The sequence below is a fragment of the Vitis riparia genome, chromosome 6 (genome assembly GCF_004353265.1).
Source record: "Vitis riparia cultivar Riparia Gloire de Montpellier isolate 1030 chromosome 6, EGFV_Vit.rip_1.0, whole genome shotgun sequence".
Lineage (NCBI taxonomy): Eukaryota > Viridiplantae > Streptophyta > Magnoliopsida > Vitales > Vitaceae > Vitis > Vitis riparia.
The window spans coordinates 14,279,939-14,306,462 of NC_048436.1; the positions used below are offsets into that span (position 1 = coordinate 14,279,939).

Sequence of the window (26,524 nt, forward strand, 5' to 3'; positions counted from 1 at the left end):
GATAAAGAATTTGAGTTTGATTTCAAATAAAACAAAAACATTAAAAAAAATGAAAAAAAATCTATCGCCTGGATTTCAATGTCCAATCCAATCTTTAAATCTAACTTTTTAAATATACGACGAAATTTAAAGTATAGCATGACCTCGACCATACGATAAAATTTGAATTATTGAACAAATTATAAAAAAAAAATCAAATAATATAAAAAATAAAACTAAATACAAAACCATAAAGCTTGATAGAAAACAACCGCAACTTATATAAAAATAAAGTGATAAGATCAAAATAAAACATAACACTATACATTTTCCTTACCAATTAAAAAATTAATTTATTAAACTATTTTAATAATAAGATATAAATTTATAATTAATAAAAATAAAATCTTCATAACTAAATCATGTGGCATTCTCTCAACCACTATTTATCGCAACCATCAATTTTTTTCTTAATGAATGAAATTGATGAAGTTTATACCTTTACGTTTGTCATATGTTTCTTAATGAATGAATTTAATAAAACTTGGACTTTTACGTGTTTTCGATTTAATGAAAAAATTGATAGCTCGATTGAGCAAGCCTCCCACCCACAAGGATATTGAGAAAATTGTGGTGTAGATACACATCAAATCAAACTGAATAAGGTCATGAATGGGGGAGATTGATTTTTTCAACCATATTTTAATCCCCATAACTAAGGACCAAAAGAAAATGTTGGAGTGACGTGAGAAAATACTATGTTAATTAATATGAAAACATGATTAAGTGATATAAGTAATAAGTATCAAAATCAATAGCAAGAGATGATCAAGGAGGTGCCCCCATGGATTCAATAATTAAGCTACCTAGCTAGATCACCTAGATGGTGGCCTAAAGGGGCCACTAGTGGTGTTCTTCCAAGCCAACGAGGATAGCATTGATGTCATGATCGTGAAATAGTTTTGGGACAAGCACAGAGAGTTTCATTAGTACACACCTAACTTGATGGCTAGGAGTGATTAATTTTGGAAATATTTGTGTCAGAGGGCTAAAATATTTCACATTTTAAAAAAGTAACTTTTTGTGTTTTGGAATTTGTAAATATAATCTCAAATGTATTAAAATGTCCCTACTTTATTTTATAAGAAATGATTTGATGTGAAATGAATATAAAAGGTTTAAATTATATAGACGTGTTTTAAAATCATAAGAATTTATTGTGTTAAAAATGAATAATATTTACATGATTTGGATATATACATCGCTATATTAATCTTAATATTTATGATAAAATGTCATAAAAATAGTTGTAGAGATTGAATGAGTGGCTATTGATTACAAGGGCCGAGCTGGACTATAAGGTTTTAAGGGTGGTGGTGGCTAGAGAGATGGTTTTTTACGACGGATGCTAATGTATATAGAGTGGGTGTTAGGCTTTGTAACCATGGGTATTTAGGTCATGTTTGAAAATTGTTCATAAAAATAATCTCGTATAATTTAAAATTAGAAACAAGAAAAAATCTGACTAGAAAACAACTTATCTATGAGAACAAATTTTTAATATTTTCAATTATTTTTCATACATTAATATAAAAGCTTTTATCGTATACATAATTGTATAATTCCTTTATGAAGAGTGGATTGAGAAACTCTTTTTTATATTTGAAAATAATTGACAATTGTTTTTCAAATAGTACGACATGCGATCATATAATCTTGGAAGTGAGAAAATTTTATCAAAATATTTCATAACTCCCTCTATAAAATTATACTCTTGGTATCATACAAATGTAACAAAAAAAACAAAAAAAAAATTGATGTCTTCCCAAATTAAATGACAGTAGCAATTGTTTGCTGAAATGTGGGCACCCATACATTGATGAACTGGTATGGTATCATGACCTGGTCTAATACTAGCCAGAGAAGAAATTGTGGCCCTATGTTGTTGTATTATTATTCATATGGGGCCAACTCAAATACAGGATTTAATGGGTTAGTTCACATGTCATCAGAACGTGAGCAAGAGGTCAGCCACTTATGCTTGCTATGCATGAACATTCCTTTTCAAATCGAGATAAATGGGCCACCTTTTGTTACTTGGTGCACATGGAGGATAACACCAGGCACCACCAGGCACCACCCACCAAAAAAGTTGATCAGATATGAGGGGTTGTTGGTTGATGGAAGCAGTTAATCTGTAGCGTATAAGTGGGTAAAGGTGATTGGAACTCCCTCTTATAAAAGTACTCTGGGGGTAAAGGTGATTGGGTCTCCTTCTTATAATAAAAGTACTTTGGGGATCACCCTCTTATAAAGAAAAAATGAAAACCTGATTGAATAGAAAGAAAAAGAAAAAGAAAAAGAAAAGAAAAGAAAAGAAAAGAAAAGAAAAAAGGCTATTATTATTTTTATTTATGGGGTTTGAATCAGCTTTGATCTCAGTTTCATTTTCCTGAGGAAGTTATGCGCACGTTTCCATAACTGCAAACAAAGACCACACGATATCTTCATAGATTAATTCCTTCTGTGCACGAAAGAGTACTAACAATGGCTTCAAATTCATTCCATCCAGCACATTTCGCTATCATTTTGCTGTGACAACCCTAGAGGGGAAGGTTGATCAAGGATTAATCACAGGCCCAAGTAACGAAATTATTGTACAGAGTTACATGTAGACTGGGAGAAGCCTGGCTCCGACTGCAACTCCATGCTTGGTTTCTTCCATTGGGGCTGAGTTGTTAACGGGGGGTGACTGCTGCCTGTAACCTCTGCAAGTAGAATTTCCGATTGCGGGCGTAGAGGACAAGGGATAGGAACGTGCCAAGGAGTGAAAGTGACCCCCAGTTGATAAAAGTTCCACGATAGCATTCAATGCCAATGCACCTCCCACCTCCTCCATGTCCTTCTTTGTGGTAGAGACGAGCTGCGAAGAAGCCAAAGAGGAAGGACCCCAGGGGAATATTGGCAACCAAAACGTTATGGTTTACGCCAAAATTAGTTGTCCCGAAAAGGTCTGAAGTGAGGGAGACAGCAATGGAAGAAATTGCGCCGGTGCAGACTCCTATTATGGCTGTACTGATGTAGAGGCAGAGGTTGGTTGGATTGACGAGAATGAAGAAGGCTCCTGAGATTGGTGCCATCAGGGCTACCAAGGACGCTGGCCTTGACACCACATACTTACTCCTGAAAGAAACACCAAAATTAAACCAAATTAAAACCCAACTCCTTTTCAATTGTCATACTGACATAATTCTAGAAGCCTCGCTCATTGAATACTTCCAATATATCTATATGCACCGTCCAGAAACCTCATCAATATTACTCTCATATCTTTTCCTAGATGATGTTATATACCATTCTGCATCCACATGTAGCCGATTCATATGAAAACGACCTTAGAAATTGGAATGAAGCAGAGACAGAGAGAGAGAGAGACAGAGAAAACTGTGTGTGTGGAGAGGAGCTAATTACCTGGAGAAGAAGTAGTCCTGAAGAGATGGCATGAGACGTCCAAAGAACCCAAATGCTGAAGACAGAGACACAAGGGAGGAAGTGCTGGAATACCCACGAGACTCTGATATTTGTCCCAAGTTGTTAAAGAACACCAACCCAAGTGTTGCACCCAGAAAATATATCAAGAAATAAAGCCAAAAATCTAATCTACTGAGCATGGTTTTCAAGCCGATCTCCTCCTTGGCAACCACTTCATCACAAACTTCTGCAGCAACAACAACCTCTTCCTCTACCATTCCTTCCTCTACTGATCTCAACTCTCTATTGTCATGTAATTCCTTTATGGGGAAATCATGTACTTTTTCTTCGTTACTCAACCCCCATTCTTCCACTAAACTTTCACCTAAAGGAATCGTGAGTGGAGCCAATATGACCAGCACTACCATGACGACCAGATTAATCACCGGCCATGACCCACTTGGGACTGACCCCAAACTGCTTATAACGGCATAGATTCCAGTGGCTATGGTGATCACAAACATTACTATAAACCCACCTTCCTTTTTCCTCTCCTTTCCGGCATCTATAGCTCTAGCTATTGGCGCAGCTATAACACAAACCACTAAAGGTAAAACAGTGTTTAAAAGAAGATAGGCTCTTGCTCTTCTAATGGGTGACGAATGTGGCCAAACAGCATCGACTATATCTGTGAAAATCTTTGCACTCAGTCCTATATAGCTAGTCGATATGCCCACTGCTATCTGGCGGTACGAAGGGAAGTTTCGAATCACCACAATGTAACAAACTGTGTTGATCCAACAAATGCTGTTCCCAGCCAGAACACTGAGCCCAAAGACTTGCCAGTACGAGAGTGAGGAAATGAGGTTACTCACATATAGAAACTGAACTCCATAGCCAATGAACCCCAGAATAGAGCCAATGATGAGGACGACCGAGAAGGGCAGGTGATCTGCAGCAAAGCCAGCTAAACACCCCAAGATCTTCCCTGCATCAGAGGCGAAGGCAAGGTTGTTAAGTTGCAACTGGGACATTGACAGTAGCTGTTTGAGCTCAGAAGAATAAGCTGGGAAATTGGTGTTTGTTCCGTTTATGAACTGAAGCCAGACCACAGCCACAAGGCTTAGCCATCGCAGAGCTGCCTGAGCCATGGCAAGAAGCTTTGAAGCTTTGGTGGGGGAAGACTCAATATTTTTATTTCTTTTATATTCTCTTTCCCTGGGGATAATAATATTGCATACACATGTATATATAGATTTGGCCTATGATATTTTCAAATCAAACACACCATAAGATGCATACTTCCTTGGTTTCTTTTATTATACATGTAGCTGCCATTGCTTTATCTGCTTAAGCTTGCCTTACTTCATTTCCTTGCCCTTTATTATTTTTCTAGGTTTTAATTCATTCTTGCACCTCAATTTCCCTTCTAGTCAAACCCCTCATTGAATTAGAATAAATACATGGTTGTTTGACGAGAATTTGGCAAGAATCATTTACTTTCTTTTAAATTAAATTTGCAACAAATTTTGGTGACACCTCTCTTGATGGGGATTGGTAAATTTTCGTATAAGAGGATCTTAAATACATTCTAAGTATAAGATTTAATACTTTCATTCTCAAAGAATGAAAGTGACTTGAATAGTTGAATGTCAATATTTTGGTTCTGTATTTTTTTCATTTATGATTATCTTAGAGATTTATAAATAGTATACGAAATTATTATGTAAGTTTATATCAATTGCCCAATAATTCTTCAAAAAGTTCAAACCTTAACATATGTAAAAAACCGTATTTTATAATAAATGTAAATTTTGACTTCAAAATTCAAACTTTAATCAAATGGGAATATCTCATATTTATTATCTCCCAAGAATTTATTTATGTGACATCTACAAGTCAAACCCACCATTTATCATAGTAGACAAACTATGTTATTTTTGTTCTATTTTTAAAGTGTTATTTAAAAAAACCAAGACAAATTCAATGAAATATATGATAACATTAGATTAATATTCTTAATTTATACTTGAATTTGATAAGAATTCACTTTAAGACTTTAGAGGATGCAAATTTTCTACAACATTGAAGAGGAAGTCATCTCACTCTGTGTCACTCCATGCACATCTCTGCTTTGGCTCTCCTACCCTTTTGAAGACTTTTCAAAGAGGATCTGTCCATGCATAATGATTTGCTCCAATAATATAGCCTTGGGGAACCATTTACTTATATAATAAATGATAATTAAATAAATTAAAATTTAGTTAATATACATTATGTAGAAGTTTTCTTATATAGATATATTCTATTGCTATTTGCTCAATATGGTTTTTTTATCTCAAGATTCTACTCATGATATCCACGATAAATATGCTTATATTGTAAAGGTCACTTATAGAAGGTGGCTACAAGATAGGTTTTAAAATTTTGATTTCTTAGCTACCTTGTCTAATCAATTTTGTCCACACTTTGTCCACTAATAAAAAAGTAAAAAGTAAAGATAAAGATAAGTTTATCAGTAAAGAGAAGTCTAATCAAAGGCGCCATTATCTTTGTAATGAAATATAATAAATAAAAATGAGAGGCTTTAAATAATTATGTATTCAAGTGAGATGAATGAATAAATTTAACTTGACAAAGGAAATGATAATAGTTAGAAAGAAAGAAAATAATGTAGAAAATAATGGTAAAAAGTAGTTTATATATAAGGAGTGATAATTTTACATGGTTGGATAAGACACTAACAAAAAAAAGGGAAATTCATAGATGCTTACTAACAAAAACCCGTGACTGATTCTAAAGTATATTCTTTAAGATTTAATATAGAAATATCGATGATTTAAGGTCTATCTATAATTAGTATGATTTTTTTTTCTCATTTTTCCTCCTATAAAATTTCAATTTCAATTTGTAAATGACATTAGAAAAAAATCATTAAAGAGGCAAATATAATTTGTATATTCCATGTGATATGATTGTCATGTGAGCTTTATGGTCGATTGACCCTACACCTTTAAATCATGTTCATACTTGTCTTGTCTAAACGTGAACAACTTGTTCAGAAGCTCTATATATATTACATGAGACTACAACTTGAAACACTGTGCTTATCAAAACATAACAATATACAAATGATTTAAAAGACATTTGAAAATTATCATTTCTTTTATATATTTTAAAAAGGAAAAAGGAAGAAGAAAGAAATGACTTAACCAATGAAATACTTAAGATAGAATTCGATTTGGATGAATGAAGTGGTATAACCAACTTGGAAGTATTCAATGCAATCAAATTTTTGTATTTTACTGGTAATTGATAACTGAAAGGAGCCTTGTCTTAATTATTGAAGGCTACCTGTCCCTTTGACAAATTTTTCAAAAACAGTTCTTCAAAAATAATTACTAAGAATAGAGTTTTGCTTAAAAACTTAAATATAAAAAATAGTTTCATAATTTATATTTCGTAAAAATAGTAATTTTTAAGAACAATTTTCAAACATATCTTATAAATCTCAAATGTTTATTTAGTTGATAGGGTGATTTAAGAGAAATGTTATTTTATTATAAATGAATGGATACTAACAACTTGGAAGTATTCAATTCAACCAAGAATTTTCGCAATTGATAATTAAAAGGACTTCGAACATAACTTCCATCATTTTTTTTTCCCATAGTGGGTTTCAAGTATGCCACCTAACATTCAATTTGAAGGCCAATTACATGAGTGACATATGGAGGATAGGAGGACTAGTAGCCATTCATTTTTATGGTTTGGAATTCACTTTCAAGTAGGTGGCGTTTATGGGTCATTTTCCATTCTATTTTGGGCTTGACATGTGAAAGATATGTCAAAAATAAATACCAAATAATTTTTTTATTTAAATGGAAAGAAAATAAATAATAGTGCCACATGTGATCATAAGTTTCTTGGCAGAGCTTCTCCAAGGTAAAATGCAACTAAGCTCGGTAAAATTATCTTATGATGTTTAATTTAGTTTCTTAACCAATCATTATTCCAAAAGAGCCCACATGAAGAAATTAGGGTATTAAAGAAAATGTAAAAGGGTGACCACAAGCTCAAGCCATGTGCTGATTCTCTCAATATCTAACAAAATTGTCACATCGTAGATCGAATTATGAGCTCATGCGGGACAGAGTCAGGACATGAATCAAGTCGAGCATGGGACCAAGGAAAAAAAGAAGTGAGCTTATCATATAACCAAGTGGTAATTGGAGAACATGGTATGCAAAACCACACCTTTATTGGATGACTGGGTCAAGTGGGACATGAATGATGAATAAAAACGAACTCATCACATAAGAGGAATCATGGAGTTTCGCACTCCACGTGAGACTATGCATTCATGTAGAGGAAATGAGTGGGGGGAGCATAGACAAAAAATAAATAAATAAATAAATAAACAAACGCATCACATCACCTAAGTGGTAATCAAGGCACTCGTGTATAATCCATTTGAGTGTGAATTTTTTAACAAAAAAAAACCCAACGAAAGAGGATAAGGATTGTATCAAGTCACTCAAACCATATAAATATTGTTTATTTTAACATCAAGGGAGCTTTCACGATTTTAAAAATATATCTACATGATTAAAAAAATACTTATAAACACTTCTTCATATAGATATAACGTTTTCTTTATATTTCATGAGATTACGAGACTAAATAAATAAACACCCCATATAAAACCAAACAAACTCCTATATCAAGATTGAAGGTCGTTTCTGATACTATTTGTAATGATTTACTTCCAACCATTTAGATATTATTAAGATGAATTTATATTTATATAATGTGAGAAACTTTCTCTTTAATCCGATGTAGGATATCAAATAAGGACTTACCTCTCCGAGCATTATGAGGCTTTATCATGCTAGCGCATTCATAAATTAAATAGATAAGAAAATATTGAAGACAAATCTGATATATGGTGTGCATTGATATAAATCAATGAGATTTTAGTACAAATGAACATTTATGCATAAATCAAATCATTTTTTTATTGTATTATAGTAGTTAGTTTATATAACTTTTTTATTATATTTGGCTCGTACTTTATTTTTTTTAATATTTAAAAATAAAATAAATTGCAAAATTTAAATTTGTCCACACTTGTGATCATTTTCAAGGTATCTTTTACGATCCTGGAAAGTGAAAAGTAAAGAGTGTTAGTTAAATGAGAAAAAATAAAATAAAAATAAAAATTGAGAGTGCCTTTACGAAGTGCAGAAGACTCCAAGAATCAGAGGAAAGTCTCACTTATCACTGTCACGTGTCAACCAGGCTTGGTCCACGACTTCCATGCCCCGTTGGAAGTTTAAAGAGTTTTCAAGGAGGCCCTTGGCTATTTACTATTTTAGTTTCAGGGTTCTGTTTTTGAAGTTGGACTTGTAGTTTGATTTGGAAACATTATTGTACTTGGAAAGAAAAATAAAAGTATATTTTTAATTTTAATATTATGGTCCCCAATCAGATTCAGTCCCTCTATTATTTGAATGGGTACAGGAGATTCCCATCATTTGTCTGTGGAAGACGGTTCTCTCTATTATTTCAATGGGAACACGAGATTCTCATATTTTGTATGCTATGGAGGTGGGGAATATTGTGGTCCCTTCCTCCCTTTGTGTTTGGTCCCCACCCCGACCTTTTCCTCGATGCTTCCAAGAACCAACATGATTGAGGATAAATTTTCCAAAAGATCTACTGTTATTCTTACTCCACTCCACGTGTAAAGATGACAAGGATTGCAGTGAAAGCATAAAAGACAATCTAATCGCCAGATCCAATGCAAATACTCGAATTTTACCCTTTTTATATCGTAGTTGTATACTCCCTGGCCCTGCTCGACATATTCTTTGTCTGCAAAGTAATTTTTTCTAGCAATATTTTATTTTCTACCATGACAATTGTTCTAAAATGCACTTCTAAAACCAAAAAAATGTTTGAGAAAAATTTTAAAATACTTCTAAAAACTAAAAAAAAAAACCATTTTTAATATTTTCTATAAAAATATCTAATAAATGATTATTTTATAAATATATTTTTTTAAATAAATACGTTATTAAATGCATTTTTAAAATTCATTTAACAATGTTTTTATTCGTAATGTTTTCAGAACAAAACCGGTCATTGAATCGAAAAAGTTATCGATTTACTAGTCGAATCACGATTTACTATGGGGGGACTTGTTGCTCTGCATGGGGGAGGAAAGACTGCTGAAGGGTTGGTACTTGTTGGCGACAACTACTACAACCGGAGAAGTCGGGGGGAAAGAGGTTGTGGTGGTCAAAACGGTGTCTTTTTGTGTTGTAAAAAAAAACATGACTTATTAAATGTTTCTTTAAAAAATTACTAATTTTAAATCTTTTTTATTTTTTATTTTAGTTTTATTTTCTTTTTCATATTTTTTTAAAAATTTCTAAAATTAAACATAATATAATTTGCAAGATATATATATTTTTTTAATTTTTATTATTATTCAAAGCATTGCATACAACATAGTTGAAAACAAGATTGGAAGAAGATGGAAGTAAATAAATGATCGTGATTAGTAAGAGGAACAAGTGGAAGAAAGGGTGGCAAATCAGTCGGGGTTATTATGGAGAATCAAATAAAGTAAATTATGATTACTTTATTTTATTTATCCATTTATTTAATTATTTAGTCTGTAGTTGGTTGTAGAAAACCAAAAAGTCGGCGCGATCAAAACATCAAAGCTCACTATTAGTATTTTCTGACTTGGTCAAGCCATTCCTTTCAGATTCCAACTCATTAGTCCATGACTGAGACTCCCGAGCCAACTCACCAAACTCAAAACCCTAGCCCTAATTTCACAATTTCAGAGCACAGCACCCCTTCCATGGCGAATACTGGTGAAGGCTCTTCGGCGAATGCAAAGCCGGTGATCGTTAGGGTTAAGCGAAAAGCCTTCCAGTCCCTGCTCGAAGCTTTCTGTGAGTTTTAGGCAACTTTTTTTATTTTTATTTTTACGTATCCATCTGTTTGCTCGCTAGAAAAAGTAGGCTTATGAACGAAATAGGAATTTGAATATTGTAATTGGGACACGAGAAAGCAAAAACATTCATTCAGCTTGTTTAGTTGACACGAAATTTCTTATATTTTGATAGGCCAAAGCCGAGTGACATGCAAATAAAAAATAAAGTTTGTTTCTCATTTTTTGGTTTCACTTTTCCTGGCAATCGAACGGAATGTGGTTGTTTTTGTAGTGGTGGAACCAAATTCTGTGGCCTAGGGTTATGACATAGGATTTCAGGATTTTATGTTTCTTTCTGCTTAGACTTTGTTTAGTCTCCTGGAAAGGGCAGAATGTAACAGAAATTGAATCTGAGAGAGGGAAAACCTACATGCAAAGCAAGATTTTGAACTTTCCTGCGGTTTGTTTTTCCACATTTTTCTTGGCAACTAAACGGAGGGCTAATGTTTGAGGATTGAGATTTGGTTTGATTTCTTTTGTTTCAGGGTTAGAAATCAATGAGAGGCCACTGAAGCGGCCCTTGTTGGATCTAGAGAAACTCTCAATTTCTGATTCATCTGGAAAAGGTGAGATTAGCATTGTCCTCTTCATTCGTAGATATTTTTGTGATTTTTTTGGGCTGATGTGGAACAGGATGCCATAGCACAATCAAAACCAATACTGATTGTCAAATTGAGCATAAGAACTGTGACATTAGCATCTGCTTGCATGAGTTGTATTGACTTTGTGTTGGATTATTTGCCAACATTTAGATATGAATCTTACGAATGATTGTTTTATCTCTCTCACTCTCACCTTTTTACTTTCTTATCTTTTCTTTGTATTAGAGGAAGTGAAGACCAAAAAGGTCTTAGTGCAACATTTGGAGACTGTGAGCACCTCTGAGGCTGCATATAATATTTTGCAGTCATTTGCGGTCAGCATCCCTGTCTATACATTGTACCTGCTTCATTATTGTTTTAATCATGTGCTTGTGAATGCTATATTTCAGTGCGTGATTCATGTGCTGGGCTATTATCTTTTGTCCTGTGTATTGGACTCTATTATTTTTTTGTCCCATCCTTTGTCTCTGAAACATCGCCAGCACAACATGAAGGCCATAATCATCCATGGTGGTCCCTTAAATCCTCCTTTCAAGAGAAGGACCCTCAAATTTTTTTCTTTTTGATTTTTTATTGCATTATCTTCAAAAATCCCGATTCGAATATTTTATCTTGAAAGATTTCTTGTCTTTAATATATGTCTAATAGCAATAATGATTTATCCAATAAGGAAATTTTTTTTCTTGTTAGTGTTAATAAAGCTTTTTTAACTACAAAATGTTTTTAATTTATCATAAAAGGTCATTTCAAATTTATCATGTTGCCTAGTTCTTATTGATTCATATTTTTAATGATGTGATGACATGTATACTGATAAACTGCTGTTTTTTTGGCAGCCTAATTCTGATGGTGCACTTGACTCTAAAACAAAGAGTGATGAGCGAAGGCACACTTTTAAAAAGGAGAATGTAAGTCTGACTATACCAATGGATTGTTGCTGTGACAGTTAATAAATATTATTACAGTTATAGTATAGCAGTAGTTTGGATGGGTGTGCTTCATCATCATCAAATATTATTACTAGTAGTAGTGAGAATAGGAATAATGATTATGATGATAATAATGATTTTAAGAGAAGTTACCATTAATTATATTATTATTATAAATAAATTTGCCTCTTTAAGGTGATCCAGTATTTCCATGTCATTGTCTTAAAGATGATTAGAACTCTAAATTGCTTCTTGCAACTAATCCTTTGGCATTTTCAAACTTATGTCAGCAGATACAGGATCAATTGTTGGTTAAAGCTAGACAAGAACAAGAGGTATGCTACATAGTAGATTCTTTGACTTTTTTTTTTTTTTTTGGTGGTTGATTTATGAGCTAAATTTTGGGAATAACTACCCCTTTACCATTAACTAAATGTCCTGTATTTCTTTCTGGAGAAATCATTTTTTCTGTTGCCTTTTCTCTATTTTTTGAGGGAAAATACTTGTCATACAAATGCATCTCACAACAGGCCATGAAAATGGCTGTTTCATATGGTGGTTTAATGTCACAGTAAGGAATTAGTTTTTGGAAGATTTGTAACAGTTAGTATTACTCTATCTTGAATCATGCATATTCTTGCCTAATTTCCTTCTCCATTTTATAAAGGTTCATTCATTATTTCTTAAGTGATCAATTTTTAAGTTTTTATTATTGATTCACATATAGTTTAGCATTTATTTATTTTTATTTAATTATTGTATGACATTTTTTAATCTGTTTTTCAATTTGTATCATACAAACATATTTTTAAAGAACTTACGATACACTATAAGATATAACGATATGATACATTTTTTATGGAAATTGATATGTATCGCAATCCATTTCTTATTTTAAAGCGTATCTTACGATGAATATACGATACACGATATAATATGTGATATTAGGATACAACGATACGTACATCTTCAACTATTTTCTATAATTTTTTAGAAAAATAAAATTAATTTTTTTTGGTTAAATAATTTATTATATTAATATTAATTGTTTAAAATCTCCTAAAAGATATAAAAAGGAGAAATAAGTAAAATAATCTTATATGAAAAATTATATTTTTGTTGTCAAATGTTACATTAAAAGTCAAGTAAGTTTATTTTACAATGAATAAATTTTCATTTGAATGGTTTGGATGTTAACAATAAAAATGATGGTGATTAGCGAATAAATTTTTTTACTTAATATATTATTATTTTTATTTCTTTTTTGGTGAAAGAGGAATGATGATGAACTTGAAAAGTTGGAATTTTGAAGATCACACACACACACACACACACACACACATTCAATATTTTTATTGATATGATATGGTTTAACCTCTATATTTCATACTTTCGATAGGTGTACACACATATACATATCTTTCCTATTTATTTTTCACTATATAAAAAAACTTACTATACACAATATGAAACAGAGTTAAAGGTGACTCTTGAGGTTGGATTCTGGGTAAAGAGGGTACTTATCAAAAAAAAAAAAAAAGGTCTAGGTAAGGGGGGTCATGCTAAGGAGCTATGGGTGAGGGTGTTGGGTTTCCCGTTACACTTGTGGACTTGGGTGGTGTTTAAGAAGATTGGGAGGGTGTCGAATGTAATGGAGTTGGTTGTTGTTTTTGGTTGCAAAGTGGGTGCACTTCCAACCACTTATTTAGGGCTCCCTCTAGGAGCTATCCATAACTCGGTGGTGGTTTGGGATGGGGTTGAAGAAAGGTTCAGAAAGATTAGCAATGTGAAAAAGACAATATATTTCTAAGACTAACTTTGGTCAAGAGCATGCTAACTAGCTTGCTAATCTATTTTATGTCACTTTTTCGGATGTCGAGGAGAGTTCGCTTAAGGTTGGAGAAGATTCAAAGGGACTTGTGGGGAAGTGGGGCTTTAGAGAATAATCCTCGTTTAGTGAAGTGGGATATTGTTTGTTTAGACAAAAGAAAAGGAGGCCTTGGAGTTAGACATCTTAACTATCTAAATAAAGCTCTTCTTTGCCAATGGATTTGGCGGTTTGCTAAGGAAAGGGATGCCCTTTGGAGAAAAGTTATTTGTGGTAAATTTGGGGATTTGGAAGGGGTTTGGTGCTCTAAGGAAGTGAGGGACAGTTATGGTGTTGGTCTATGGAAGGCTATAAGGCTATTGTGGGAGTTAGTCTCTTCCATAACTCTCTTCGTAGTGGGCAACGGGAGAAGGGTCAAGTTTTGGAGAGATAGATGGTGTTGTGATGAGCCTTTATGTGTGTCCTTTCCCTCCTTGTTCACTCTAGTTAGTTGGGTGGCAGAGCACTCTTTTGAGTGGGGTGGTTGGAACCCAAACTTCTATGGACACTGGGAGATTGGGACGGTGGAATGCTTCTTATCAAGGATTCAAGACAAAGTGGTGGTTGAGGAGAGGGAGGATGAGGTGTTTTGGTAGGTTACAAAGAGTGGATCCTTTTTTGTTAAGTCCCTCTATTCTATCCTTGAGGAAGTAAGGGTAGGCCCCTTCCCAACTAATATTGTGTGGAACGCTTGGGTTCCTCCTGAGGTTAGTTTTTTTGCCAGGAAGGCAACAAGGGGGGAAGTTTTGACTTTAAACCAATTGCAAAGGAGAGGGTGGTCTTTAGCCAATAGATGCTTCCTTTGTTATGCTCATGAGGAGTCAATTGACCATATACTCTTGCATTATGAATAGGCAAGACTGTCCTGCTCTTGTTCTCTTTGTACAGGGTGAGTTGGGTGATTCATGCTTCTATTAGAGAGACTCTTTTAGGGTGGCATGGTTTGTTCATTGGAAGAAAAAGGATGAAAGTGTGGAGAGCAGTGCCTTTGTGCCTCTTCTGGACAATTTGGAAGGAGAGAAATAAAAGATCTTTTGAGAATGTGGAACTTTCTGTTCAAAGGCTAAAGTTCGTGTTTTTGTGCAACTTATTACCTTGGACAAACTTGTTTATAAAGCATACTTCTATGCCCTTAGTTGATTTTATTGATTGGTTGGGGACAGATTGAGGGAAGGAGTATTGAAGAAACTAAGAATCATTTAATCGTATATTCAATCGTGTATTTTTTACATAATCGGGTTCCTATTTAACGTATACACAGAGAGCAAAATATGGAAAAAAAAAAATAAAAATCATTACTTTTAAACCTTGTTTTGTTATCATCAAAACTGAGATTAACCAAACCTTGGTTTCACACAAATGTCTCGGTGTAGTCGATGTCGTAGGTTTGAGTAAACCCCTTTGCAACCAGGCGGGCTTTGTATCGTTCTACTGTGCCATCCGCCTTGTATTTCACTGTGAATACCCATTTACAGCCCACTGGTTTCTTCCCTCTTGGCAAAATCATCACTTCCCAAGTCCCATTTTTTTCCAATGCCCTTATTTCTTCCATCACTGCCTCTCTCCATTCTGGAATCTCCAAGGCTTCTTGAATTTTTTTAGGAATCTGGATTTTATCAAGGTTAGTCGTAAAAGCACGACACTTTGTAGAAAGAACATTATAAGACACAAATTTCGAGATAGGATAGAGAGTACATGAACGAGGTTGCTTCCTAAGAGCAATGGGTAAGTCATTTATTACTTGATCAGGATTGGAGCCAGACTCCTGAGGGGTTTGAACTATCACCGGTTCTGACTCTTTTAGTGCTTCGGAGGTGAGTGTCTCATTGGACTTCGATTTTGGCCTCCTTGAGTAGACGAGTGTTTCCCTATTTGTCTGTATTTCTGTATCTCCCCCTGAGTTCAAGTGTCCTTCTGTATTAGGCGAAGGGGTAGATATAAGGCATGGAGTGGATTCGAACACAGCAACATCAAAGTAGTCTTAAGGTTAAGGAGGGTCTAGCTTCACTCACGGACTCCTCCTGAAGCGAGTAGTAGGGAGTATGCTCAAAGAATGTGACATCTAGGCTAACATATAGCTTCTGTGAAATTGGGTCATAGCATTTGTAGCCCTTTTGTGTGGAAGAATAGCTAAGAAAGACATATTTAAGCGCTCTAGGATCCAATTTGTTTCGCTTAGGTGCGTGAGCGTGGACAAACACAGTGGACCCAAAGACACGAAGTGGAAGATGTGCACCAAGTCTAGAATGGGGAACAAAGTCTTGGAATTTCTAGAGAGGTGTGACAAAAGATAGGACTCGACTAGGCATTCAGTTAATAAGGTATGTGGCTGTCAAAATGGAGTCACCCCAAAATTGTGAGGGCATGTGAGAGGTAAACAGCAAGGCACGGGCAACTTCAAGAATATGTTTATTTTTCCGTTCTGCAACCCCATCTTGCTGAGGGATGTCAACGCAAGAACTTTGATGGATAATGCCATTTTCTTGTAGATAAGTGCTCAAGGAGTGATTGAAATACTCAGTACCATATCAGTATGAAGAATTTGAATTTTGGTGTGAAACTGAGTTTGTATCATAGAGTGAAAGTTCATGAAGACTGATCGAAGCTCAGTTTTATCAGTTAACAAATATACCTAACACAGGCGAGTGTGATCATTAATTAAAGTAAGAAACCATTTTTTATGGGTCTTATTAGGGGTATGTGAGGGTCCCCATAGATCACTATGAACTAGAGTAAATGGTATGGATGATTTATACTTAGATTTAGGAAAAGATGTCCAATGGTGTTTGGCAAGTTCACACACTTCACACTGAAAATCCCATGAAGCTTTATTTGAACATAGTGAAGGAAATAAATGTTGCAAGTACTGAAAGCTAGGATGGCCCATCCTTTTCATAACAAAAATTCACTTTCCCTAGGACTAGATGCAGAATTACAAACAATAGGAGGACACTGTCCATGCACATTAGCTCCGTTGAAGTAATATAGCCCCTCACGCTCCTTAGCATTGCTAATCATCTTCCTCGATGATAGGTCCTGAAAAACACAATGAGAGGGTAGGAATTTAGCTGAGCAATTAGATTGTTTGGTTAACTGGCTAATAGACAGCAAATTGCAAGATAAATTAGGAACATGTAGGACATGGTTGAGAGTAATAGACTTAGAAATATGAATACTCCCTTTGCCAGCAATTGGGGATAAAGTACCATCTACAATTTTTACTTTTAAATTACCAACACAAGGAGAGTATGTAGAAAATAAATGATGAGCATCAGTCATATAATCAGATGCATCAAAGTCAATAATCCAGGGAGTAATATGAGATGTGGTGCTAAGTGCTGTAAAAAAGGTACCTTTGTGGGCTAAAGAACCAAAGGACAGAGTAGTAGAAGACTGACCAGAAGCTTGGAAATTAGAAAAAAACTCAAATAATTTCGCAAGTTGGTTGGAATTAAACCCCACACTAGAAGCTGACTGATGATTTTCTGTGGGTGTTTTGTCTGCCTGGGTTTCAGTGGAGGCCTGCTGACTATGGGCTTTATTGGTCTGTCTGGTCTTCCAATCCGTGGGCTTGCCATGTAAAGTCTAACAAGTGTCTTTAGTGTGACCCTTTTTTTACAATGCTCTCAATAAGTCCTCTTAGACTGTCTTGGGCCAGATCTAGCATGAGGCTCACGGGTTACAAGTGCTGAAGCCTTGGGGCCCAGAAGTGAGAGGTTCCCGCAATATCACTTTCCTTCTGCTCTCCTCACGTCGCACCTCAGAGAAGACCTCTCCGATGGAGGGTAGCGGTCGGCGACTGAGAACCCTACTCCTAACGTCGTCAAGCTCGCGGTTTAATCCCGCTAGAAACTCGAAGACTCTTTCATTCTCCATCTTCTTCTTGAATTGCACACTGTCACCCGTGCATTCCCATTCCTCTTCGCAGCTGAGATCGAGATCTTGCCACAAACCCAACATCTTGGTGTAGTATTCTGTGACTTCCCGATCTCTTTGCTTCATCTGCCAGAGCCACATCTTGAGTTTGAAGATTTGGGAAGCATTCTCAACATCGGAGTATGTTTCCCGTATCGCATCTCACACATCCTTTGCCGTCGGGAGGAACATATACATTTTGCCAATGGCTGACTTCATGGAGTTGATCAAACATGAGGTGATGAAGGAGTTTTCGGACCGCCATTTCTGGAATGCTGCTGCATCGGTCAGAGGTGGTCACCGAGTCTCGCCGGTAAGAAACCCTAGCTTTCCCTTTCCGTCAATCACAAGCTTGATTGCATGTACCCACTCTCTGTAATTCTTATCATTCAATTTTTCAACAGTAAGATGGAGTGAGGAGTTGTCGAATGCACCGGCCGAGCCATGGAGGAGTTTATCTCTGACTCTCTTTCCTGGGTTGTCGATTGACTGGACTCATGGCTGTCTCCTTTTTGGGTAGCCATGGATTGATTAGGGTTTTAGAGCAATCCGTGCTCTGATACCATGAAGAAACTGAGAATCATTTAATTGTATATTCAATCGTGTATTTTTTACATAATCGGGTCCCTATTTAACGTATACACAGAGAGCAAAATATGGAAAAAAATAAAAATCATACCAAACATTTAGCCTAAATATCTTCTACCATAATATCCTACAAATCACCCTCAAAATCATACGGGATTTCCACAAGTATTTTTGTTTTCCCTATCCTTTTTGACGTTATTAGGCGGTCGTTGTATACATCGTGTGTACTTTGGTACACCCCTTTTGACGCTTTTATACAATTTGCATTTACATATCGAAAAAAAAAAAAAAAAAGGATTGGGGATATATGTGGATGTTTTGTCGTTGTGGAAGAAGACATTGCTCTAATGTCTAATTCGACATTGGGCCAAGATTTGGGTGCATCCTACTGGGAGAGTTTTGCCCAACTCGTTGCAAGCGACAGTGGGAAGCTCCAGCTTCTCCTTACAATTGTGGTGGGAAGCTCCATCGGGTTTTTTGGCTTGTCGAGCCGAAGAAGAAGAGTCTGTGAGCCCAACATGCAAGGAAAAGGAGGTGGAGTGGGGGATTTCTCACATGCCAGTGGAGGTAGGGGAAGGTGGTTGTAACCCTTGTGTCTTTTAGTCGCTGTTGAGTCGCTCTCTTGCAGGTCTAGGGTAGCTGGTGAGGGTACAAGTCTATGATGCAAAATCTGATGCTGATGGGTTGATTTTCTGCAGGCCAAAGTTGGTAGGAGAGTGTATAGCTGTCGCTATTGCAAAGGCTATTGAGAGAAAATGGGGGAGGGGTGGGTTCCTAGGTGGTCAAGAGAGGAACACAACTAGCATGGGAGAAGGTGGTGTAGTTGGGTCGTGTTTCAATGTGGAGGATGGTGGGGTGGTGCTTGGGCCATTAGGGGTTGGGAGATGCCCACTCGGAAGGCAGTGTTTTTGTTAGGACCCTTGAGTTTGGGGTTACCTCTAAGGCTCACTTGTCTTCAGGCTTAATAGAGGAAGGTTCACTAAGTGTGAGCTTGGCCCAAGTTTGTTCCAAGGGAAATGGGGGGGTGGCCTTAGGATAGGCTTTTAAGTGACGCTTTAAAAGGAGATGTGGGCTTGTTAGGGCCCGCTCTCTCTATTGAAAGGTAAGCAAAGGTGTAGGAAGGGTGTGTTCTTTGCGTGCCTAAGAGAAGACAAGGAGATAGAAATGGAGGTTCAGTCGGGAGGCAAGGGTTAGTGAAAGTGTCAGCAAAGGAAGCACCCAAAGTCGAGTCACCTCGTGTTGCTTGTTCTGATGTTAAGCGTGACCTCTTCCTGAAGACCGAGAGATGTGAGAGGGGTGGCAACCAAGAGGCGTGAGGGGGGTTAGTGAGTCTCTTCCCATGGCATTGTTGACATCTCGTGTTGTGATTACAGACAAGGCCCTCGTGGTGGAGGCGAATAGGCCTCCTAGGTCTTCTCTCCTTTCCTTAGGTCCTCCAAGTCCTAGATGCCAGTTGTTAAAGATGATGCTTCAGGATGGCAGTTTGCCAAAGCACTCGGGGAAGGCTATGAAGGATCCCTTTGGCATGGAGTTGGTGATCAGGGTTGAGTAGTTGGAACATTCAAGGGACATGGACTTTGGTTATGGCTCAAAGGGGGAGGATTTTAATAGCCTTCCCGAGAGTTTTGTCAAGTTCAATAATTGTTTGGGGATGCCAGTCGTGGGTTTGAGAGAAATGGAATCAAGAAAAGGACATGGGGTGAGGGTGTCAGGGGGTAAGAAAAGGTCTTCTTCCCGTTCCGAGAGGGAAATCCAAAAGCTAGAGTGTTTGGTTAACTACAATAGCCCTCCGTTCATTGCTAAGGGAAAGGGGAGTGGTGCTGAGGTTTAAGGGAAGGGGTTGCATCTGGGATTAGGAGGTCTTTGTGATTAGGAGGGGTTCTCTTTGTGGGTGGGTTTTTTCTTTCCTTCCTATTGTTTAGCCTTTTGGTTAGGGATGTTTCGGTTTTTCTTTTTGTTGGTTAGGGCTGCTTGTTGTTAGGGTGGTGGGTTTTCTTCTTTTTTTCCTTCTTTGGCTTACTTTTGGGCTTAATTTGTGTTCTCCATGTATACTTTTTTGTGCCTTTTTGCAAGCTCCTTAATATATCCTATTTTTTTACCTATCAAAAAAGAAAAAAAAACGATGCAATACGATACACGATAGAAAAAAATAGAAATACAATATACGATACATTTTATGAGTTAATAATTATGCATACAAGTATAGAGAATACATGGAAATATACATCGTGTATACGGTGCTGCGTCATTTTCTTCGAAGCCATTAACCCTCGTGGGGTAAGTCTTAACGTTGGATTAGCTAAAGAGGAGGGGGTGGTCCCTAGCTAACAAATGTTTCCTTTGTCTTGCCAAAGAAGAGTCTATTAATCACACATTACGCTAAGCTAGGGCCTGTGGGAGTTATTACTTGCTCTTTTTGGTGTGACATGGGTTCTTTCATTCTCGGTTAGAGAGACATTCTTTGGTTGGCATGGGTCCTTTGTGGGCAAGAAGTGTAAAAAGGTTTGGACGTCGGCTCCTTTATGTCTTTTTTGGATGGTGTGGAAGGAAAGAAACAAGATTACCTTCGACAATGAGGAGCTTTCGATTCATAGGATGAAGAATTCTTTTGTTTGTAGTTTTTGGTCTTGGACTAAGTTGCTTATAAATTAAGGACCTTTACCTTTAATCAACTTTTTTGATTGGTTAGGTTCTAGATGAGGGTCGGTGAGAATTTTTGTATACGTGCTTCTTTTTTGTTTTTGCCTTTAGGCGCTTGCTATATACTTCCTATATGTTTTGGGTTGGGCCTTTGGGCACCCTTTATTCTTTATTTCTAATATTTTCCTGTGCTTTTACCTATCAAAAAAAAAAAAAAAAATCTTTGAAGCCCTTAATATATATATATATATATATATATATATAGATATAATATCCACACTATTTGCCTATTAAAAAGATTTTCACTAGGTATTGCATTAATGCAAGAAATATATCCTTCTATCTAAATAATTATTTGAAATTTGAAGTTTTGGGACTGTAACTCAAAATTATAGCCATCTAGAACCCTGGCTTCATTATCAGAAAATCATAAAGCTACATTCCATACACATAAAATACTTATTAACATAGTTGTACATGCAGTTGCACCAAAATTCGCTGGACGTGCTCTTGGTCCTAGATCAGGCATAAATCCAGTTCAGGTTGCAGCTGTTACCGATGCTTTGGGCTGCCGAGTGGCTCATATTCTATGCATCCAGAAGCTAGGTCAGAGTCATCCAGAAGCTAAATCCACCATCCTTTTAGGATCTTGGTTGCATCTGAACTAATTCTTAGTCTTGTACAGAGAAAATAATGCTTTGTCATAAAAACAACAGGAATGAAAACCATTCTTAATTTCATTATTCATAGGAAAAAAATGTTTTATCATTATATACTTGGTTATTAATCTGTTTTGATGGTTTCAAAGCAGTAGAAATGAAAAATATGCAAATTATTTACCTTATATTTTTAAAATGAGGCTTGATTAATTTCCTTTATGGTTCATTTTTTTTTTTCTCGTTCTTCCTTATCAGATTTTGGCAAAAAATGCTCGTTTTGAACAAATATGGAGGAGCAGAAAGGGGAAGAATGAGGCGGCACAAGACAAAGCACTACATGAAATGTGTCATCTCTATGATGTCGTTCGTGTTGATGTTGAGGAAACATCCAGTCAGGTGCAGGAGTAAGCACTGTTGTTATGAAATTCATTTAACATATGGTTGTTCAGCTCCTTGTTCAAATTGAGTCAGTTTCTCTGATTTCAATGCAGGGATATGTCTTTGGAGGATCAGATGATTTTATGCAACTATTTGCCCCTAATAAGAGATTTTATTCCAAGTGCCGCTGCAGAGATTGAATCAGATATCCATGCTTATATGTCCAAACAAGGTGGTTCTTTTTAGTTTGCTTCACAAGAGACTGATTTTCTTAATGCATGCCTTGCATTCTTCAGCAAATTTTCTGTCATTGTTCATAAACCAATTCTATGTGAACAAATGAAAAATGACTACATGGTGCTAGTTTAAAAGGGAGATTCTGTTAGTTTTCTTTGATACTATGTTCAAACTAGATTACATCATTGGGGGTTGGTATCACAGTTGTCATCCCTACTCTAAATGTTCAATTCTTCTTTCACCCTTGCTTTCAGAGTTGGTTTATGATTACTTGTTTTTGTTCTTGCATTCTGTTTGATGGGTTCCTCCTTTGTGTCTTACAGCATCTCCTGATGAGTATGTGTATGACTTGTATGCTGTGAAGGATGATATGAACATTACTGATGAGGATGCTCTAAATCCATTTCCTCTGTAAGGATTCTTTTTTCTGTGTTTGGTTGCCCTTCTTTCCTTCTCATTGAAATGAGGTGTGCACATAATTTCTGGTTCAGGGTACAAGTTGATGAAGATGATGAATTTTATGCTGGACCACCAGAATCAGAATTTGAGAGTGATGATTCAAATGGTATCATCTATTTGTTCGCTTTTCATTCTTCTCCCAAATGCAAGATGCTCCTGTCATTTTTTTTTTTGTTAAAAAAATTGTGTTAATATTTTCTATCGCTCTCAGCCGAAGATAATCCCCTGAATGATTATCCTGATGAGGAGGCATCTGAAGATGAAGAGGACAGTGACAGTAGAGCCTCAGATGATGAATCAGGAGAACCCAAAAGTGACAGTGCCAGTGATAGATCTTTAGACTCTGAAAATCTGGTGCAACTTGAGGATGAGATTAATGATGATTGTGAGAATGAGAGTGATTGTGACTCTGATGATGATGATGGTGATGGTGGTGTTGATGACAATACTGAGGATTGGAGATGGTCTTACCGTTGAGAGATGACTTCACAGGATTACAATTCTCTGTCATTATGGGAATTTTTGTTTGTTAGGCATTACACCTCTGTTTTTATGGGAATTTTTGTTTGTTAGGTCCCTCATCAAGTCTACCAGACTAGTCTTGACTGCCGGTTATTTGCTGAATTCTTCAACTTCTAAGATCATTGATGGACCTTAGACTTGGGGTAGAGAGGAAGCTCTTCAAGGAAGGAAAGGTTTCATCCAGAAGTGATTTGTAAATTGTGTCCTAGTATGTTTTTCTTTATCGGCAATGTATATTGAATACAGTTATGATGGATGAGATTTAAGAGATGAGCTTCAGAAGTTGGTTTTCACTTCATATACCTCAAAAATCTTGTCTGCTGTCATGGTTAGGGCATCTGAAAAGAGACATACTTCTGCTATACATTCTAAGATCTAAGATCCAGTAAACTAAATGCCTGTTTAGGAGTAATTCTGTTTATAATTTGTTTGTTAGTAACGCTTTCATTAGAAGCATTCTAAGCAAAATCATTTAGAACCTGTGTAAAAGTGATTCTAAGAAGCTTAGAAGCGCTTTTTAATTTAGGAATTTCGGATCCTATCAAATATTTCACATTTTCTATGATCATAACCACATTTGTTGCAGAAATTAGGTCTTATTTAGAGACTGTTTTTGAAAATGGTTGTATGTTCTTAAAACCAGTTTTCTAATTAAAAAACCACCCTTGGCAGATAAAAAAAAAAAAAATTTCTTTAAACAGGGTATTTTGTTGGTGTTTTTAACATGTCGAATTATGTTAAAGAATAAACCGAGAAGATTGTTTTTGTATGATTTTCAAATAGAATTTTGTTTGGTACTTCACAACAATTGTGAATTATTTTAAAAACCCTAGAAACCTAAATGGGGAAGGGTTTCCTTGTCTACCTTGTTTGAAGTCTTTTTTTTTTTTTTTTCTAATCTTAATCCCATTAACATTTATTTATTTATTTTTAATTTTTTAAATACAAGTTTGCATATAAACTAATATATTTGATATTAAGATAATAATGAATATCATGTTTTGAAATTTTATAAATATAAAATTATATATGAATAAATATATTTGATAATATGTGTGTGATCAAGCAAGTTCGTGGTGGGAGTAAAGTTCTCGTCCAAGTCCCAGGGATCTAATTCCATAAGAGTGTTTTAAAGGTATGAATATGATATCTTTTGTTTTTCACAGTTTCCTTCTCAATTAACATGTTTTGTAATTTGTTGTCATATTGTGATATAAATAAAATGCACATGAATTCAAATTTTATAATGTCTTATGTTAGAGGGATGGTCTAAGGCTTATCCTTTACACGTTACTGTAGGGGATTTCTCCCACGTGAATTCGAATTTGATCATAAACTCCTTGTTGGCGCTAAGCCAACTGGAGTTAGGTCCGTCTAGCTTCGTTGAAGTTAGTCAGACTTCTTCCCCTCTTCGTGCTTTTTGAAGAATCCATCTAGCTATACTGGAACCAAACAGGCTTGCTTCCTACACAAAATGATGTCCAAACGGGTAGTCCGGAGACGTCCCTTCGAAATTTAAGTCAGATAAGAGTAGCTTTAACTATTTTGTGGGAAAAAGTGAGTGTATGTGTGCATATACCTTGTGCTTTTTGGAGGGTTTATATAGAACCGATGACACCACCAATGTAGTACTGACCAAAGACTCTGACATTCTTCTGTAATGATGATTGTCCTGCAGGCGGCTGGATAATCATCACAGTTAAGGGCGGTTGATAGGTGTTATCTACTGAAGTGCCAAAATCTCAAACCGTATAGTTGTCTGTTCCCTCAGCCTATCGACGTCTGAGATTATGTGCAACAATTAATTGATGTGGACTTGTGGGATAAATGGAGTCCCGTCGGCCGCTCAAATGTCAGGCGTGAATGATCATGCATGCTAGAGGTTTTTAAGACTTGACTTGACAGTCATTCCCGCTTGGGAGTCCGGACTTTCGATGTCGTCTAGCCTTGTGGGGGAAAGGAATCCTCTCGCTTTTGGTGCTAGACAGATCCTATCTTGGTGTGGGCGAAACGATCTGGATGGGTTGCATATTTGTGCTAGATGGTCAATGTGTCCGTGCTGGAAAGGGACACGTGGAAGGGGACCCCCTACACTCATCATGTTGGTTTTTATTTGTTCATTGAAAATTTACCTATTTGGGAAAGGAGAGACAAATGTGCTAACTTTTTCTTTAAAATATTTGGATAAATTACAAAATTCACATTTTTTTTTTTCTCATTTGTGTTTTTAAGTAATGTTAACTTGTGATCAAATCCAAATGTTTAATATGAGTTTATATTGTAGTTCCCTCAAGTTTTGATGAAGTTAAACTAATCCTCTCTATATGGTTTAAGTTACACAAAATCCTAACCCAACAAGCTTGGATGTTGTTTTGAGACCAACATCAAATTCCAAGTATAAATAAATGGAAGCTTACTTTTTGAGTCAATAACAAATCCTAAGCTAATACAATCTTAAATATTTTTCAAGCAAACACCATAACTAAAGTATAAACAACCTTGGGCCTTACTTCTCAAGCTATCATTTTTCCTAAGGAGCCACATCCCTCCCCCAATATGAGGTTTTGTGTGATGTGAATCCATGAGCTACCTTTGATACTACTTATCATACATGAAAATTTAGTCAGTTCATCTAAAAAAAACAATTGGATGTAGTGACATCAAGCTAATTTTGGTTCAATTCACATAAAATCCCGAACCAACAACCTTGGACATCATTCTCGAGCCAACATCAAAATCTAAGCATGCATTATCTTGAGCCTACACCATCATACATTATCTTGAGCCTACACCATCTTAGACATATTTTTCAGGGTTAAGACCAAATCTCAAGCACACATAATATTAGGCCTTACTTTTTTATCCATCATTTCCCCCGATGCATCCTTTTCCCAAAATGATGCTCAAAGGATTTGATTTGATATGTATACGAAGACTTGATTTCTAATTTAAAGACCAATTGATTTCAAATCACATTAAACAAATCTTACAAACTTGAGCATTGTTTCAAGGTCAACCCTAAATCCCATGAACATATAATCTTGAGTGTACTTTTTGAGTCAATATCAAATACCTAATTAAGGCATCCTTCGACATATTTCTCATACCAACTAAATCCAAGCACGCACAATTCAGTGCCAATTTCTTGGCCCAATGTCAAATACTTAGTCAATATAACATTGAACATATTTCCCATGCCAACCAAATCTCAAATACACATAATCTAAAGTCTTTTCTCCAAAGCTATTATTTTTCCCTGAAGAACG

At 35.9% G+C, this 26,524-nt stretch overlaps 2 protein-coding genes and 1 long non-coding RNA gene across 4 annotated transcripts; 2 read left to right on the forward strand and 1 right to left on the reverse strand.

Moving 5' to 3' along the window:
- Nucleotides 1-2,356: 2,356 nt before the first annotated feature.
- Nucleotides 2,357-4,671, reverse strand: LOC117915575 (protein NUCLEAR FUSION DEFECTIVE 4). Its single transcript, XM_034831165.1, has 2 exons — nt 3,451-4,671; nt 2,357-3,162 (listed from the first exon to the last, which is right to left on the reverse strand). Exons 1-2 carry the CDS (start codon nt 4,599-4,601, stop codon nt 2,718-2,720), a joined length of 1,596 nt encoding a protein of 531 aa, XP_034687056.1. The 5' UTR covers nt 4,602-4,671; the 3' UTR covers nt 2,357-2,717.
- Nucleotides 4,672-10,202: 5,531 nt separating this feature from the next.
- LOC117916381 (RNA-directed DNA methylation 4) lies at nt 10,203-23,670 on the forward strand. 2 transcript variants are annotated; one of them, XM_034832347.1, is made up of 10 exons: nt 10,203-10,421; nt 10,948-11,028; nt 11,290-11,378; nt 11,901-11,972; nt 12,284-12,328; nt 21,918-22,066; nt 22,154-22,272; nt 22,601-22,688; nt 22,769-22,842; nt 22,948-23,670. In XM_034832347.1, exons 1-10 carry the CDS (start codon nt 10,247-10,249, stop codon nt 23,211-23,213), a joined length of 1,158 nt encoding a protein of 385 aa, XP_034688238.1. In that variant the 5' UTR covers nt 10,203-10,246; the 3' UTR covers nt 23,214-23,670. The 2 variants fall into 2 exon arrangements, with proteins under 2 accessions (XP_034688238.1, XP_034688239.1); XM_034832348.1 differs by having other exon boundaries at nt 10,204-10,421; nt 12,287-12,328.
- On the forward strand, nt 18,017-18,430 carry LOC117916382. Its single transcript, XR_004651550.1, has 2 exons — nt 18,017-18,088; nt 18,180-18,430. It is a non-coding gene; the product is annotated as an uncharacterized LOC117916382 (long non-coding RNA).
- Nucleotides 23,671-26,524: the final 2,854 nt, after the last annotated feature.

Bases quoted from the DNA above. Each gene is read 5' to 3' on its own strand.
- LOC117915575 (XM_034831165.1), bottom strand. From the start codon at position 4,601: ATGGCTCAGGCAGCTCTGCGATGGCTAAGCCTTGTGGCTGTGGTCTGG. The intron at 3,163-3,450 runs GTAATTAGCTCC...TGTTTCTTTCAG, and splicing joins CAGGACTACTTCTTCTCCAG to GAGTAAGTATGTGGTGTCAA.
- LOC117916381 (XM_034832347.1), top strand. From the start codon at position 10,247: ATGACTGAGACTCCCGAGCCAACTCACCAAACTCAAAACCCTAGCCCT. The intron at 10,422-10,947 runs GTGAGTTTTAGG...CTTTTGTTTCAG, and splicing joins GTCCCTGCTCGAAGCTTTCT to GGTTAGAAATCAATGAGAGG. The intron at 11,029-11,289 runs GTGAGATTAGCA...TCTTTGTATTAG, and splicing joins TTCTGATTCATCTGGAAAAG to AGGAAGTGAAGACCAAAAAG.